Raw genomic sequence first — 18,493 nt, 5'->3', positions numbered from 1 at the left:
GTCACGGAGCAAAGCAGCGTCCGGCTTTGCAATATACTTATTTTTTTTCTGCTTTTCTGCTCTGAGTGGACCGGGTCTGTGAGCAGTTACTTAGGGAAAAAATGATAAGTAGTCAGGCAATTACGTGGGCCTAAAAACTAGAGAATCCCAAGTAGCAAACCAATAAAAATCGGTTATCGTGAATAGTGCCACAGCCTGAAGTAAGCACGGGAATGACATACAGCGATCGGGTGGTCCAAGAATTGGGATATTCACTCACTAATTTCACTGACACTAGCTATCAAAACCCCTGAGTATAGGGGTGTGTGTAAACACAACGGTTAGAACCAATTTGGACTGCAGTATGCTAGAATTAGTTGCACAATCATGGCGTTGGAAACATTATTGTTCAGGGCATTAGACTGAACCGATGAGCAATTGGCCTACTGTGCTGCTGAGCTGGATAACCATAGGTTAGAAGAAAACAGATCTGTAGATGAGTCACTAAACACAGTCATAAGGAGTGAAATTAGAAAGCAGAGTTTCACCGGACAGTCCGAACTCCGAATACAAGCTCGTGGCTAATTATCCCATTGTGGTTAAATTGAAATGCAACACCACGAACACGGGCACAAATATGGGAATGTAATTTTTTTTTACAGATTGATAGAAGCCGGTAAGCACAGTGTGAGACAAACTATTTGGGAAATTCCAAAACTTCGGAATGTTCAAATTGTTGTGCGATTTCTTGACCAGTTGATATTACGGTTGCTAACTTTTGGATGTAACAATCATTCAGTGGTAGATGATTATTTGAGTCGGGACGACAGCAAAGTGATGATAAGCTGAACATTGAACAAGAAGTCTGCTCTTAGCTAGTCCGATCAAATTACCCTGAGTAGGTGAGTGTTAGTGAAACAACCTTCGAAACAGCTGAGACCTCACTTCATTCACAAAAACATCGTCTTGGACGATCAGCCAACGACTTTGGGGCGCACTTCAGCTTAACCGCTGGAGACAATGTCGACACCGGGGTGCCATGGGCAACGGAAGTTCAGTGTTCTATTTTATTGCTTCAGCGAAACAAAGTCTCCGGTTCAGATGGCTTTCATCCTGAACTCTTCAAAGGTGGAGACTCCCTCGGGTTTACCTTCTTGACTTTACTTGAAAGTGCCTGGAGCGGGGAAAAAATATCGACGGAGTAGAGCCCCGTCGACGATGACATCTACTTTTAAAAATGAAGCAAGAACATCGTGCGAAAACAACCGGGGTATCAATATTTTCTCCATAGCTTCCAAAATGATGTTCGCCATGATAGATTAACCGATCGACGTTGAAACTAAGTTGACCCACCTGGATAGCTGCGTATGTCATGGAGGACCGGCGCACGATAAACTCAACTCACGAATCGGGAGGACTTGGGCAACGCTTGTGGCACCGATGTGACCTCAGTTGTCAGGATTGGAGTGTTTTGCTGCGGTTCGATCTGTACCACTTTGAGACAGAGACGCGCGCAGGTCTTCGTAGACTACATGTCCGATCAGCGGTGCTTGCGAAGCATTGCGCAAGTCTGATGTAACATCAGATCAGAAATGCTGAGGTACGCCCGGTGTCTCTAGGGAAAGTTCACTCTCCTCGGTAGATCAGCTGGTTGCATTCCATAACTTAAGCTGCCGTGCCCAGATGCCAGATTACCGTTTGGGTCCCAGATCCATCTGCACCCAGCCTTGTATCGGATCGGGACGACCGAGGAACACTAATCCTATGACTTCACAACGAAGCATGAAAGCTCCTACTAGTCAACTCAGTCACTTTAGTAGCTGCCGTCTCCACAGGTGGGGGCCCCGGGACGGAACGAACCGACGGCTGGTGGCCCTGACGCTTATGGCTGTGTCACACAACCAAGGGTGGTCTTGCATCCAGGCTACCGCCTTCGCTGCATATCTGCTTGGATCCCTAACACACCGGAAAAACAGAATCGTTTAACGTCAATCAATTGGTAAGGTTATTGCTTCTAACACGTGACTAACACGGTACTATGATTATCCTCAGTGAATGAACCATGTAGCGGCTGGGGCCAGTGCACCGTTTGCGACTGAGAAACTGAACCGACTGAACAACATTGCGATTATGCCCAATCAAGCATATAGAAGGGTCTGTTGTGCATTTTTGCTTGTTTATTCTTCCAGAACGATGCATGCTGGTCGCTGCTCCTGACAGCATATTCTAAACTGGGAAGCCAAAAGCACCTATTAGCAGGGTACTACCAGACAGGCTGTTCGTCGGACGAAACATAGTGACAAATCAGAAAGTGTTTACCTGGCCTAAAGCCTTTAAAAATACCTACCAATGTTGTTAATTGGTCTGGTCAAGGTCACCATAACTCGTGACCGCGTAATTACCTGACCGATATTTCTGCTCTTGCAGCCTAGTTGGCCAGTTTAACTGGTCCTAATAGGCATCATAAAAATTTATCAATGTTCTTGAACGACGGTTCTGAATCTCTGGTATTGATTAAATTGTCTCGTGAAGCACTTACAACACATGTCCTCAGTCTTTCACATTATTCAGCGAGGAACAGGTAGTTCAGTTATAGGAAGACATTCTTCATACACTGTTTTACAAAAGAAAGGAGCTCCTGTTGTCGGGAGACTTGAACTCGGGCTATTTGTTTCGGCGGCCCACACGTTAATTTGAGCGTTTGCTATTTGAAGCAAATATTGGTTTCAGTATCCCTGATGATTTCGGCAAGATAGCGATCCAACCCGTCATTTATTACGACGATCAGCTAGCTGGGTCAGCGGTTGGCTGAGAATTCACAACGTTAGAAATATCTGTTTGCAGTGCATGACCAGTGCTATCACTCTATGGCGTTTTATGCCAAAAATGTAAAATTTTCCTTGTAACCAGGCATGAATCTTGAAGTATCCCAGTGGGAGTCTAAAGATGGTCCAATACACAGTTCACTTGTTCTGATAGGAGCATAACTCGCCCGGTGTCTTACTGGCGCAAAAGTGCTTCAGACACCATAACGTGAAGTTGAGTCAATCTCTGAAGCGACTACAGGGTCTTTATCCAGTCATCTTGATAGTTCATTGAAGTAGCTATCGAAGCAAGTCCTGTCACCTGTGGATCTCTACGCATGTAAGACATTTCCACACACGTGGAAACCTATCTTGCGACGCCGTTGTCAGAAAGCCCATTGTGTGTCGGTCAACGGATGGTGGATCTGCCAAGCCGAGTACGTCGCTATCTTGACCCTTTATCATCAGAGACGGAAATATGTAGCGTCTGCTATGCTCGATGGCTTATGAGAAAAACTATACAAATGTGAGTGCGGCCCAACTCTGGACGCCAAGCAGTACTGGAAACAGGTGTTCCCGGCTCCAAAACATGTGGAGAGCCGGCCAGTTCGAGCAGTGTAACCATACGATTTGGGTTCGATCGAGCCAAATACATGTGAGCAAGCCGCCAGTACGATCCGTTTAGTGGGTAATTCACCCCCAGATGTGAACAACCTCATGTCCAGGATACTCCACCCGTTCACTGCCAACGGTCTCGCTGGGTACTTCAACTTGCTCCCTTTATCTGAGGACTGTCCGCCGCATTTATGTCGTGCTCGTATTACTGTAGTCCCGAAGGTCACAGACCCACCTTCACCAAACCACATGGGACTGATCTCCGTGTCATTCATTCTTTTCGATGCTTTCATTAGGTGGTCGCTAATTTCTGGGGCCGTAGGTTGCGACTGCCCTCAATCCGGTTTGCACTTCTACGTCGAGACGATTGTTTAGGAGTTACATCGCTGCTACACGCCCTCCCTCGTTACTCTCAAGTGGCTGCTTTTAACCGCATTTCGGTTTTTTATATTTTGAAAGGTTTATCCATCCTGCAAAACAACATGGGGGAGCTGGTATACCAAGTCTGAGTTCAACCCTCCCAGCGCGGTGGAGAGTGCGTATGGAAAAGTTTCTATCCACCCAGTGCTGAGTACTCCGCAATGTTGTCCACGATTCCACATTTGGCAAGGTTGTTCGGGACCTCAGCCTTCCGATCGGAGTCCACGGTGCATGGGTAAAAACCAAGGAGCTGGTGGCTGCTTAAAGCGATAGTTTGTACAACGGCGTTAGCAGTTAAAGTTTACAAGAGTTGATCGCCTCGCCTCTTTGGAATCGATGGATTGTGTTTCCAGAGTGTGTTTCCTCGGAAAGTTACGCGGCACCCAGCTCCAGTGCAACCTGCTTAGAACGAGAGTTAAAAGCGTCCAGCTTGGTCATGGTGGCCAGACGATCTTCTGTCGTAAAAATTGTGGTCGGCCAGAGAGTTTGATGCATATTCCTCACGTGTGGTTCTAGATGTGCTCGTCATAATCGGCTTGTAGGGTACTCGCGAAACGTCTCCGTCGCCTGGGACACATCTTCTTCGTGGAATTGACAGCACCTACATCTATGTCTTTCATCAAGCCTGACCTAATCGCTGTTCGGAAGCGCCGAGCAACCGTGATAGATGTTAGCATAGTCTCGGATGCGCGCGGAGTGACTGTGTGGAATGAGAAAAAGCAGAAGTATGGCGATGATGATTGCTCCTTCGCCATCACCTCAGCGCTACGTTCAATCGATTGTGATGTCGAATTTTCGGTCCATCAACCGATGGTCCCTTCATACTGAGAGATCTGCTCTGCTCAACTCACCAAGGCTGTTATTGGACTAGGGCACTGACTTGTGTTTGCTCGCCATGTTGGCCCTTCTACGTACTCACGGCACATGGTGGTGAGTACCTATTCTTGCCAGTGACTCTCACACCTGACTCAGTATGACGGACACCGTCTGATGTGCGAGTCTTGACTGTTCCAGCGTCTTGAACAGCATTCAACATTGTTTGTCATTTTTTCACTGTGAGATGGGGGTCATCTTGTCTGACTGGAATATTTGATGGCAAGCCTTCGAATGGACCGCTGTCCCCGTTTTATCTCAAATTCTCCCATACATTCTTCCATATCTATCGCTCGGATTAACTTTTTATGTTCATGAACATGCTCTTAAACTATTAGCGTTAATGGTAGCGCAAATTGTTTTGCCGAAGCTTCATTATTATCTCATCACGCGGGACGAATGATCTGTCGTAAAATGTATGGGGAGTTCAGTCAAGTGCTGTCATAGCTTCATAAAATACGTCCTGGCAGTTGGACGAAACAACCAAGAAGGATTGTGGCTCGACCATAAATTCTCCTTTGATGACTAGCTGTCATCAAACAGAAATGCACTAACGGTCAAAATATCTTCAAAAGTATCGGGTTAAAATGTGATCCGGAACCAAACTAATGCGAACTCTGATGCATTTGATTTGGGCTGCTGGGCTGCAGTACGCCAACCTAATGTAGTCTTGCAATTCCTCAATCGCAGAGGGTCTAATCACATAAGGGACTGGTCATTGTGAATGAAGCATTGAACTCATGTTAGATGGGAGAGCAACAGATCTTATCCAACTGAGATACTCGGAGAACTCATTATTTCAGGGAGATTTGGTACACAAATAAATCCACCGATTATGTAGCAAAGTCCACTTTAACGAGAAGAGTTTTTATTTTGGCAGGCACCCTAAGTCATCTTGTAACACTTTTGATTCTTTTCCGGANGTTGTTCAGCAGGTGACTGGTGATTCGGGCTTTCTAGTATATTCGGAGCAAATTTTTTTACACGGCCGATCAAATGATGTGCTGAATGGCCGTAAGCAATGCATCTAATCGAGTTAGTTGCGGTTGATTGTACAGACGAGTAGTTCTGGGAACATCTACCCGAGATTTTCAGTTTACAACCAGTTTCCACGTTGACACCTGAAGCATTCAGTGCAGTGTTTCGCCTGGGAACAAACTGTCAGCACCCCAAACATCCACAGGTTGCAGTCACCATCACTGCGTAAAATTGATTTCTGCGACGACTAACTGGACGCAAGAATGGCGAATCTGCCCATTCATTTGAATCCTTCCAAGTCCACACAGACCGTTCAACAGATGCAGAGCTGTAGTTATAAATATCTTCCTTCTTTGCTGCAGGAAGTGCTACTATTAGGCTCGAAGGTATGTTGTCTGTGTCGTTCTCATCATCGGTTTAGGCCAATGTTTGAAAATATTTACGATCAGTCTTATGACCTGATACTGTCGTGCTAACCGGACGTGAGGAACTGGACTCCACCTTAACTGACTCTTGTTACCAATATTCACACTTCAAAACTAGATTGCGACAAGTAGTGGCGGAGAAATAGCTTGACGCTTTGAAGTTGTGCTGTGCTGGGTGTCACATTCACAACACTAATAGACTTGTTATTAGGTGTCGGCAAGTTATACACTCACAGTGTTCTATTCTCGTCGTCAAGTTCATTGTGGAGATACAGGAAAGCTAGATTGCGATGCCCGTCGTCTACCATTAAAGTGAAGACATCGTGTTTTGTTGAACCTACTCTAAATTCACCGGGAATTACGGTGTTCGGTGGTTGCCAGCAAAAAAGTGTAGGAATCGTACATATGCTATGGATTGCGCCTTCCGTCAGCATTTTCCACAGGATTACAACAAACCTCATTCTGGTCAAATGTCACTGAATTGAATTGAAAGTCTCTTGATTAGCTATTGAAATGAAGTGCTACCTCAAATTATATGGGCTTACTTCGTTGAAAGGTCAAATAAACTTGAGTCAAGATACCTGGCTCAGAAACCCCAAAATATCACTTTAATCTTTTGTCCATACTTTTTCTGCTTCCGCTCAATCTACAAAATGACATCCGGTTTAATTTTTAGAATTGTTCGCCAGTGAAAAGATCCGAGAATTCCATCGAAGCACCTGTAAGTGTATATATATCGTGTCGTTCAGCTGTAGCACCCTTTCGGTGCCATACCACCAGAAGGAAGCACGAGGGCTGGAATACTGCCAGGTTACCCAAGCCTAAAGAGAGGAAGTCGAGAGGAAAAGGTCGGGTTCGAACCACGGACCTTCGGGTCAGTAAATCTGTGCTCTAACCACTGAACTATCTCTGTAAGTGTAATGTCATTCACATGGACTTCGGCGTTAGCTTGATAACAAACGTGGCTCTGCTGAGGAGGGTGCAAGTGACGGTAAAATGATAACGGATGTGACATCCTCAGAGGTATCGAAATATTTGCTGGTCAGGTATTGTGCGAATCCATCGTCTGCATTCACGTGATCATTCCCGTTTGTGGTACGCCCGGCTGAGTGTTTAAGAAACTTAACAGGTGAATGTTTGTACGTTCAAACGGAATAGAAAACCGCATAGATGGACATTTTTATTATATGCAATGTGTTAATTCTCTCCACCGTTTCCCCTAAAGAGCATTATCCTCACCACATCACTAAAGTTCACGGAACGACTGAGGTTGATATCCTTACAACAAACACTGATATTTCTGGGTGCATCAACGTATCATATCGCCGTTTTCTCGGTCTTCGTGTCTCTTTAAGGTACAGCAAATAAATTGAGCGACTCGAATTCCACTCGTGGGACTCATCATTAAGGTGATATACTCAAAAGGGGCATCACCCGACCGGTGTTGTATAAAATAAAACACATCTGCGTTACACTATGAAATTTAGCCTATGTTTAACAAGATTCCACTGATATTTGCTTGGAGGAATAAAGAAATTCTCATGTCGGAATATTGAATTCTCGGAATTAGGCTGCCTCCATCCCGAAATCTTGATCACGGTGCTCCCTGTGAGCGATAGGTCTGCATGCACCATGTAACAACACGGTGATTTCAATGTTAACACACCGTCACACTGATCATAAACAAGCTGTGAGTATCATCGGTGGTGCTACAAAACCAAGGCAGGGCATAAATTAGCGACATGTAGTGAGTGAGACTACCCGAGATTAGCACCGCAATCACAAAACGTCGTTTGTTCAGACACTAGATGGTCTGGTCCGGGTAAGAACGATCCAAATGAAGCCTGATGAAGAAGCCAGCCACTTGTGATGATAAATATCTATGACATGGGGCATCAGTACCTGGGCAGTTAGGTGTGTATAGCCTACTGCATGGTCAATCAAACATGAACCTCGTGCTGTGGCGCTCTTGTATCACAAACCCAAAAAGTACCATTTCTCTATCAAGCCAAGGACGAGAATACTCGGATCAAAGAAGACGGCAGCCACTCATCACTTTATCCTTGAAAATCCGAAGCCACGAGCGTATACGCAACGTTGAAAAACCATGCAAACACACAACACGGTCTCATATTTTGGCACACAACTTCATAAGGCATTCAGGTCAGACGACATCAGTGACAAGGGTAGGAGAATAAAGGCAATTAACTGTAGTCAACACGTCTCACACACCACGTTTTGACGGGTAGTCATGTGCTCCTGTCACCACAAAGTGCATACATCACTTGTTCTTTAAACTCGTTTGTCTCTCCCGGAGAAACTGTCCGGAACTGGTGGCTGCCCAGAATCTTATGAAAGGTTAATAAAACCGAAAGAAGCCTTAACGAAACAGTTTTCTAATTGCTCCGACGGTTTGTTCATAAATATGGATTTTACAGAAGTTTGTTCATCTAGTATTGCGTTTCTGTAACCTGTGGGCTCATGAACACAAAAGTGCGGTGATACCGACTGTATTTGCGTCCAGAAATTTCGAGTCGATAATGACGCTACAAGGACAGCAACAGCTTAGGCTTCAGCGGTCCTCCTAACCCAGCAGAAATCACATATATGTATTTTGCATCATCACCAGACGAGATTAAGGCTGCATCGTTCTTTAGAAGTGCGTCTGTGTGGTACACGGGGGGCCATTTATCTGTCAGCACAGTGTTGGCCATAATCTAAAAACGTGGCGATATATGCTGGCAAGTAGGAGGATTGGTCGATTCGAGTTCGATTTGAGTCAACCCATCGTGTATACGGCTACATTCAACTCGACTGAAGAACATCAATTAATCATGCTACTGTGTTAGTTAACAAAGAATCAGTACTTCTGAAAATATCATTGTGAATCGCCATCTAACTACAACCGTGTACGAACAACAGTGTTCACAACACCAGCGCCTACGAACAAAAGAAATGCGGTGAACGTCTGACGAAGAGACAAATGTGAACCATTCTTCTAAGGCAAAAGTATTTTTCATCATTCGGAAGGGTTGTATGAAAGAGGTTGCCAGCTGTACAAAGGTTACTCTTTGCAAAACGAAGATTGTGAGGGATTTTCATCACTTCTTGTTACCAGTGCGGGATCCTTTCTTTTTCATAGGTTTTTTCTTAGCTGGTGGCTTCCGTGTTTTTGCTGACTTCTTTGTGGATTTAGAGCCGACAACCTGACTCAATTTGAGACGTGGCTTCATCTTTTTCCTAGAAAAATGGGAGATAACACGAGGACAGAATACAGAGACTTACTCGGTTTTCTTGGATATCTTCCGTTCGTCCAGTGGGGCATTAAACCGTCCCATAGAGGCATCAGACACTTTGGCTATTGAGAGCGCCCTGCTCAGTTCGTTTCTCGACCCTTGCGATTCTGATAAAACACCTACAGGAGGAGCTACGAAACAGAGGAGATAAAAAAAAAGTGAGAGGGTGATGAGCAACAATATCATAGGGATACAATAATAGCCAAGTCATGAAATAATGTGATATCCGGCCGAAATTATTGCAAAGTAGTAGACCTACTAATGGTTCCTTCTATCGCACTATTGTTGTTCGTTTGCCAGCAACACAATACCCACATTGAGTAGGGACAAGAATACAATTAGCAGAGCACAATCACCCAAAGTTTTCAGTGTAGCATGATTTCAGTAATTTCTGGGCCTCGTTCTCGCGTTGAAAATTATCGGGAAATTCGACTACTAGAGGGGTTAAGTGTTATTAGTTAATTTTTCACTATTATCGTGGGGAACTTGAGAAGCACCCAGTGAATTGTTCGTTTAGTTGAAAAGAGAGAACGATCAGTTCATGGTGACTTACAGGTTTAATTTTCGGATAAGCTCAGAATCTTTCAAAACAGAACAGGTCCGGAGATAGCGGTTAATAAACTAGCGCACATCAAACCACTTAGTGGAAGAGTATCTACAAAATGTACGATGAAGAAATGAGATTTTTCAGGACAATAGTAAATGGCGTAAAATCAAAAGAGGCGAAGAAGCCTACGTGATAAAATGAAGCTGGGTAAGGGAACTGGTGACTGGGAATGAATCATCCGCGGCAGGCTGTATATGAGAAGGAGACAGGAACCACCATTGTCTAAACGCAAAATTCTGTGGTGCAGTCAGACTGAAGAATCTGTTAGCGGTTGACTCTCGATGAACTGGGAAAAGAAGCAGTGTCGCGGTTCACCGACTGAATGAATTAGGTCAATTATTCGTTAAGTCAAGGACAGTTGAGTTCAATCCAACAGAGTTGAACATTTGGAGTATAAAACTTCAAGGTAGAAGGCTATGGACTTGACAAAAATGAGTAAGAGTTGCCTAAAATTCACTCCTGAAGCGTTTGAACCAGAAAATGGCTAAGAAATCGGAGGCAAACGGGACCACAAGATCTGAGAGTGAAAGATGCAATAAGGACACTATGCAGTGTGTGGAACCAGAAAAGTTGCAGCTCAAACGCGGACTCTCCACAGCAAAATCATAGATTCACAAGAAAAAAGACGGATGAATGGCACTGTCCCTCGGAGTTTAGGATGATGGGCATGCACAGGTTGGCAGTAGGGCTTTGAAGATCGTTATTCTTAAACGCATCCTTTAAATCGGTTCAGATTGGAATGAACTTATGAATTCAATCTTCCAGACTGGTTCACCGTACGTCCGAAGGACGGGATTTGGCAGAAAATCCAACAAAAACAAAATCAGATGCATTGTGTCATTTAAACCGCTTCACAAACTTGGTGTGGTGGGGACCAGCAACGACGCTTTGAAGAAATCATTGGTTTGAATTGGTCATATGAGCGTGCAAGGTGCGATTACGATTGCAGTGCTTGAATTCGATCTTTTTCGTTAGGATCATTTGTTCAATTAGTTTGCTCACTTTAAATTATTCCTCACTTGTGTAGTTGACCGGTAAATCTTGGATGGTTGTGTGGGTGACATTATCGTTCAACGGTTTCGCGGGAATTCTTCTGTCACGATATATCAGAGTAAAACCCAACTCATCAGGTAAGACTGACTTTCCTGCATGTACACAGGTGACATCCAAGACTCTACTATTATCAGCAATGACCAGTTACAATGATGGCACATACCAATAGTAGGGAAGAACGCTTCATCATAGCGTTTGTTTCGTACGGTTAGCCGAACCTGCATTCTTACTATACATTGAACCCAACATCTTGTACTGCCCACTTTCGGTGACTTGTTACGACGTGTGGTTGAATGTAGTCAGTCTCTCGTAACACATACTTAGACTATTTGCTTCTGTAGTATGTCGGATAGCATAGATAATTGTTGGCTGTCCAACGAGCTAGGCGATTTTTTCGTAATTGACAATTGCGATCGGTAATGAAATGTTTTTGCACTTCAGGAAAGTCTGGACCACAACAATCATTCCTCATGTACACCCAACCATAATAAGCTGTTCTCAAAAACACCCTAAGAGGCGAGAATCTCGACCATAGTTTGCACAGGTCGTCTGTATAGGCCGATTCACAGACGCCGTATTACTCTTGTGTGAGTGCTTTTTTCGATGTTGGTGCCATCGGGTCCTAAGGAACGCTAGTCAACGACAGGGAACAAGAAATCCTATGCAAACACGAACGGCGTAGGGCTGTACTGGAGGAAGAAAGTTTGTATAGGCGCAAAACGTTTGTTTCAGCAAAGTTTTGACTAGGAAGTCCAAGCATCACGGAGAAAACATACCTTGGCCCGGTTTGACTACGCGTGCAATGTTTCGCAACCGCTGCAGTTCATTTTTCGCTCTGCGTTCATTCTTCTCCTTGGTCAGTTTGGCGAACTGGTCTTCATAAGGATCTAGTTCACAGCAAATTTACAAACAGTCTATAGAAAGCACTTGCCCGCATTATCTGGAACCTCGATAAACCACTTGTCCTTGGGAGCATTAATACGATCCTTGCCCCATCGAGGCCGCCAAGACTGTGTGGTCGGATCCCAAACTTTACGTGACTTTTTCTTGTTTTTGATCCCTTTTAGTTTTGCAAAACGTTCCCATCTGGTTAAGTCGCGTACAGCTGGGATCTGATAAGTGGGTATCGTCGGTACATTAAGAAGGAATCACGTACTCTTTTCTCACGCGGCAGACGGAATGTTGGTTTTGGGAGCTGGAACATTTAGAATAGGGTTTTATAATAACTAACGCCAGTGACGAAAACATTAGAGTGAGATCACGAGTACTTAACCACCGTACAGAAAAGACATACGAAAAAGACGTAAAGGACATTATCAAACCACTTTGAAGAGACTAACTCCGGATGGTTGCCAGTATACAGACTATGTTTCTCGGTTGTGACACTGGTCATATGACTGACACGGTAAACGGGGGAAGCACGGATGCGGAGATACTATCAGGCTCTCGGGGGCCAAACAAAAGCAATCAACCAGGAGTGGATTCAAACCACAAACAGTGGAGAAAACATTAACGTAAGTACTTGGTTGTGAGCAGACAAAGCGCTACGCGGCTTAATTGGGATGGGATTAATCTGACCTGGTGTTTTACACGATCAGCTCCAATACCGTAACAACTAGCTAACTAGGCTAATATGTTGGTTGCTAGTTTTCAAGAAAGATGCAAAAATGTTCGAAGTATTCAGCCACATAGTAACCAAAACAAAAACCGTCGGTATACGAACCGACGCGCTTGAACGTGGAAAGTATTTCGAGTACCAATTTTAACTTCTAAGAAAAGGAAATATTTATAAGGTAGAGGCGAATTTATATGACATCGACATGAACAATATGCACACGTGACATAAAAGAACGTCTGAGGACGGATTCGAACCACTGATACCCAGTTCCAGGTATCTGGACTATACTATCCAGAAAACCAACCGAATCCCCTTCCGTTTTCTGACAACATACACCATAAAACCTTTCGGCATCGGAACAAATTCAACGTCTGGTCCTATGTGGAAGCCATATAAGTGGCCTCCTAATGACTAACAAACACCAATTGTTAGTCTGTTAGTAGGAACGGTGAGTCAGTTGTGAAGCTCGGACGCATATCCATGACGGAGGTCACACAACAATACTCGTCCGATAAGCAATAGGTAGGCAGTTCGAGTCCAACCCATCGCCGGTGTATCTTTCCCTTCATGCTACGCTTATTCGGACTTGTCACTTGAGAGAGAAAGGAAAATATCCCAATGAAAAGTAGCAATTAAGCAATGCCACTACGCTCATTGAACCTAGTGGCGTGCAACTGGTGATTGGTGGGTGATGGGCACCAGCTGCTCAGCACAATTCAGCTTTTTTGGCTATTAACCATAGATTCTGCATTCATTCACAAAACACAATATAACAGTTGACAACAATGAGAACATTCTTAAAGTTAATCTGACCAACTCTCACAACAAGTAGCAGATGTCCTTTGAAAAGTTCAGTCGTTCAATAGTTAAACTTCTCAGTGCACGGCTATCACGTAACCTGAAGGAATTATGACGGCTGACATACTGCCCGGTTGTCAAAGCCGGAGAAATAAAAAACTGTGGTTGAATTTAGACCACGTGCTTTGACGGCAAAACTACCTCTGGTCATTACATTCTCCCTGACTGTCAGCGCTGTCAATATACGCACCAGGCGGAAGGCGGCCTTTGCTGCCGTCGCGAGGAACCAATGCCCATGTGGTTCATCGGTGTAAGCTTCCGGGTTGGATCGTACCGGTCCAAACGACAAAAAGCTTGCCCTCAGGCCAAGACACGGACGACAACTTAGTCCATCACTCTGTTTGTTTCTCATCTGGACGTAAATACCTGAAACGAACGATTTAACTGACGTTCAGTCCCCGAGTGATTCTGTTTCATTACTTTCATTTTTCACGGTGGGGTTTGTGCTTACATTCACTCTTTATTGTCCGTTGGAGTCGAGATGGCTCAAGCGCGAATTTACTGACCGGAAGGTCCGTGGTTCGAATCCGACCTCTGCCTCTCGACTTCCCTTGTATAGGGCTGGGCGACCAGTCAGTATCCCAGCCCTCGTGCCCCTTTGGTGGCATGGCAGCTAGGCACCGAAAGGGTGCTACAGCTGAACGATTTTTTTTACTGTCCGTTACAAACTCACCCTAGTTCGATTTTACCGCACCTAGGTTTTAATTCTTCTGATTAAATGCTTTAATTCAAGTGGAAAATATTTCCTTTATTACTGTCCCAAACCAAGGGAATATCAATGGTGCGCGCCGATGTTTCTCCCGTTGACGACGGGAAGCTCGAGCTAATTGTCATATTCGGCTGACAGACCAACAGCCCCTGATCTACAACGGGGATGTATTTTTCGTTCTACATTCTTCACTTTCTAGGTTTCAACTCCTACGACAGATCAAAATGATTGCTATCAGTGCTTCCGTTATGAAAAACGGATTAGTCGCCCCCTAGAATAATGTTGTCACTTCTGTGACGGGGCCTCTTCCAACTACCTTATAGCACAAAAGGGAGTTGTTGAGGCCCGATTGCTTGCTCATTTCTCACAGCATCTAACATACTCTTCACTGCCTGAATGAATCATAACCCAACTTACTTCCCGAAACCTGCTTTTAACACACTCGTTAATTTCAGGCATTGCAATCCCTAGTATCCTTAGATTCATTCAACCAAGTTATTGTGCCTCGCTCATACAGTACCACGGAGTTCCTTATCCTCATAATCTTACAATCCGGAGCTTTGTAAGACGGTTGACAAGTCTGGGGTAGTCATCTTGGGCGTCGCTTTGTTTACTGGACTGTTGAGCATTATAATCACAAAAGTACCAGGCCGTGGTGTTATCAACCCTACGTGAGATAAGACCTACAATGTTGACGCCAAATAAATGGCAAATGGGTTGCCGTTCAGAGGTCGCTCGTTGGATGTTAGTGTTGGGGTCAGAAGCTGCTCTGAAGCCCTCTTAGACATAAAGACATACATCTGAAAGCAGCTTTCTAAGGATGGTTGGTCACCGAGTCTAGTGGTTACTCCTCAAAGACTCGTAGAAATATATTATACTGTCGCCAACCACTTTCATTATATGGAGATTTCGCTTGTCGATGGATGTGTCAACCTGCCAATTACTCTAAATGTAAAAAAATCACAACACTCGTCACCCAAAATCAAACTGTACGTACACAGAATATTCTGGGCTCAAAGCGCACTCAAGACTGAAATCCTTGAAGTGGATATCTAGCAGGAACACCAGCTAGAAGTTAGAATATGACGACAGTAACATGTTCCGAATTTTCCGGAAACAGAACTCTTAGGAAAAAGCGGGGATTCAGAGTCAGACTAAGGGTAGATTTCCTCGACATCATACTTACTACGTTGCCTCCCTTCACTTGCACCCAAATTCCAGTGCGACTCATGCGGATAATGAGCTCATTGCTGTGCTTCCAAGTTTCAATCATGTGGAGTGAACATAATAGCAGAATCGCAACCAATTTGTAGTGAATCAACGCTTAGTAAACAGACAGTGACAATTTTGCTCACTAAACAAAGTGCAATGACTTCCGAAGTCAGGTATAGTGGTGCTTCGGATGAGGGACTCTGTTTGCTGTGGCTCGGTGGTGGGGTTGACGAAGGTTATACTGGGCATACATGAGAAACAGGCTAGCGAACAAAAATGAGATGCTTTTGGCATCAAGAAGCGAAAAACAGGGTAATGGAAAGCCGACCAGACTTACTTTACTTATGGTGACGTTATCCACAACCTCAGTTGGCAACTGAAAAATAACACGAATGGATAGCTTCCCAAACTTACGGCCCAGAAAAGTTTAAAGAAATGACGAGTACATTCCTTGGCAATATCACGCAAGTGCTGATCTGACCTGTGGCAGAAAGGGGTAGTCCATCAACACAACCAGAAACGTACACACTTCCCGAAGAGTCGAACTCCAAAGGAGCTTTGTCTTCAAACAGTAGGTTGCCCAAATCAACTTCTGCAAGTTGGATTCGGTATGACATACCAAGTGGAACGTGTGTTTGAGCTGAAAACCAAAAAGAACTAGAAAACGTCACGGGATTCGGTGCAGTTTTTTCATATACAAAGTCGAGAGCTTACGACAGCCATTGTAAGCCAGTAAAAACACATCGCGGGATTATGGTCATCATCAGCATCGACAGCATGACATCAATGTTCAACACCGATGCTTCACTGCCGTACAACCATGATTTATTTGAAAGCCTTATTGTAAAGAAAAGAGTAAAGGTGGACGGGAAAGGGACTTAGTGCTAGCTTAACACAATACTTCCGAGGTGTCTATACCTCCAAACACTCACTCAGGCAATCTGGATAGAAACTAATAACAAGAACGCCACTGACATCGGTTGGCAGCCATATCTTGTAGTGTCTCCAACCAGGCACAGTGAGGATCACGCGGTCCCCACCCTGGAAGGCGAGTAGTACCGACAGCACTCAAGCGTTTCGTGATCTCCTTCATACTCCCCCGCCACCTCTCTGTTTACGCCACTCTGATTTGGGCATGGAAAACAGCACTCTCTTCGGGAAACGATGGTTCGGCATACGTAACACATGTCCCAACCAACGCAGCTTTTGGTGCTGGACACATTTTTCAATGGAAGTACCCGTTACACAACCGAAAACATGCTTTCTAACTGCCTTCTCACGGGTTCGCCGACACCAACCCACACGAGCCATGCTTCTGAGACAACGAGTGTCGAACACCTGAAGACGTCTCAGGTCCGCTGCTCGAATAGGCCAAGTCTCACAGCCATGCAACAAGACAGCCCGTACTATAGCTTGATACACACATCCCTTCAGATTCAGAGATAAACCATTCTGACGCCATAGGTGTCTCAAATTAGCAAACGCGGCCCGAGCCTTGCAGATTCGCGCATTCACCTCATCTGTCACACTACAATCAGAACTAACACGACTTCCAACATATGTAAAACTCCCCAACACTTCCAGTACCTCTACCTCGATTGTAAGTAGAGTGTTTAGTGACTGCACTTCCACGAGTATGATCTTACACTTTGTGGGTGAAAATTGCATACCAAAGGACTTGGTCAGTTCATCCAAAAACACTTGCGCCTTTTCCTCCCCTTCAGAGATGAGAACGATGTTGTCTGCGTACACCAGATCGACAAGACTATTTGGACACCGGGGTTTTGGAGACCTTCTTTCGTTTCATGATTTCATCGACCACGAAGTCAAAAAGGAATGGAGAGGGTGGGCATCCTCGACGGACACCGCTTTGTGTACGGAAGCTTTTCGAGAGCTCACCGTATACTCACATGTTCGGGAGTCCGAAAATACAAAGAGCTTATCATGTTCATGAACTTCCGGAGCATTCATTGATGGACAAGTGTGAGAAGAATAACAAACCCGTCAACCGAGTCGAATGCGCTTTGGAAACCCAGGAATACTAAAACTGAGTCGTTGCTCTAGTGCCTGACGATGTGTGAAGATTAGGTCACACAACTCCTACCAGGCCGGAATCCCGTTTGCTCCTCTCGACTCGGTGCTTTACAACGAAGCACCAGTGACGCCAACAGTCTCGTTAGGACAGGGGGCAAGCTGATTCCCTTGTGGTTGCCACGTTTACGAGCCCCTTTTTGAGAAATGGGTACTATCACCGAATCTCTTCAAACTGTTCGGGACAGTCTCGTCTTCCCAAATGCAAGCAAACAGATCAGACAGACAAGCTCTGACTGAGGGCTTCACCCACGTCTTTGAACAATGCCGAGAGAGGTCATCCGGACAGAACCTCGGCGACGCTTAAGAGAGCATATGCAGTCATAAACCTCGGAAGCCATAGGCGGTTCTACATTCACCGTCCCGAGCTCTACGTCACCTGTGGGTTACAGATGAGTGCCCCCTGGTGGCCATGACAATTGTTGTTCGAAATTTTTCGCCCAATGGTTGAAGCGTTGTTGTTTATTCGAGATGGTCACTCCCTTCCGATCCTTGATGGTTTCAATCAAAGGTGGTTTCCGGGGGCCGGTCGCACGAATCAACTGAAATAATCTTCGGACATCACCGGCTTCCTGGGTCTCTTGGCTTTCTGTGTCCGCCACACTTCACAGACGGCGTGCACGCCCACTTTCACTTGACGTCTGATAATTGGTCGCATCAAGTTATGTTCACGGCCGGATAGGATATTTCTGCGAGATTTAAGGAGCGCCATCGTTAGGTCTGTTATCTAGTGCCTGAGTGAGCCTGGTGGTGCTGTGCTACAGGCAAAGTTCCCAGCATTATATAAATAGGTGGCAATCTCGTCCCACTATGAGTCCACATCTGTTGGTGCAGCATTCGGAAGAAACTCGAGGTGATTATATACATATATATATATATATATATATTACGGTGAAAGTACTCACTACGGAATGACGTTTGCGTAATCCTAGACACGTTACCGCAAGGGTATATA

At 44.9% G+C, this 18,493-nt stretch overlaps 1 protein-coding gene across 1 annotated transcript; it reads right to left on the bottom strand.

Annotated features, from left to right (window-relative positions):
- Positions 1–7,563: 7,563 nt before the first annotated feature.
- Positions 7,564–17,418, bottom strand: T265_09511 (hypothetical protein; the record flags this gene model as incomplete). Its single annotated transcript, XM_009175599.1, has 12 exons — positions 7,564–7,715; positions 9,210–9,334; positions 9,380–9,521; positions 11,827–11,937; positions 12,033–12,162; positions 12,207–12,245; positions 15,785–15,823; positions 15,862–15,928; positions 15,973–16,087; positions 16,380–16,488; positions 16,543–17,239; positions 17,270–17,418. The coding sequence occupies 12 exons, from the start codon at positions 17,416–17,418 to the stop codon at positions 7,564–7,566; spliced, it is 1,875 nt and encodes a 624-aa protein (XP_009173863.1).
- Positions 17,419–18,493: the final 1,075 nt, after the last annotated feature.

This window comes from Opisthorchis viverrini (genome assembly GCF_000715545.1).
Source record: "Opisthorchis viverrini unplaced genomic scaffold opera_v5_280, whole genome shotgun sequence".
NCBI classification, from domain to species: Eukaryota; Metazoa; Platyhelminthes; class Trematoda; order Opisthorchiida; family Opisthorchiidae; genus Opisthorchis; species Opisthorchis viverrini.
Note: the sequence above shows the minus strand (reverse complement) of the source record. Positions and strands in the feature narration are given on the sequence as shown.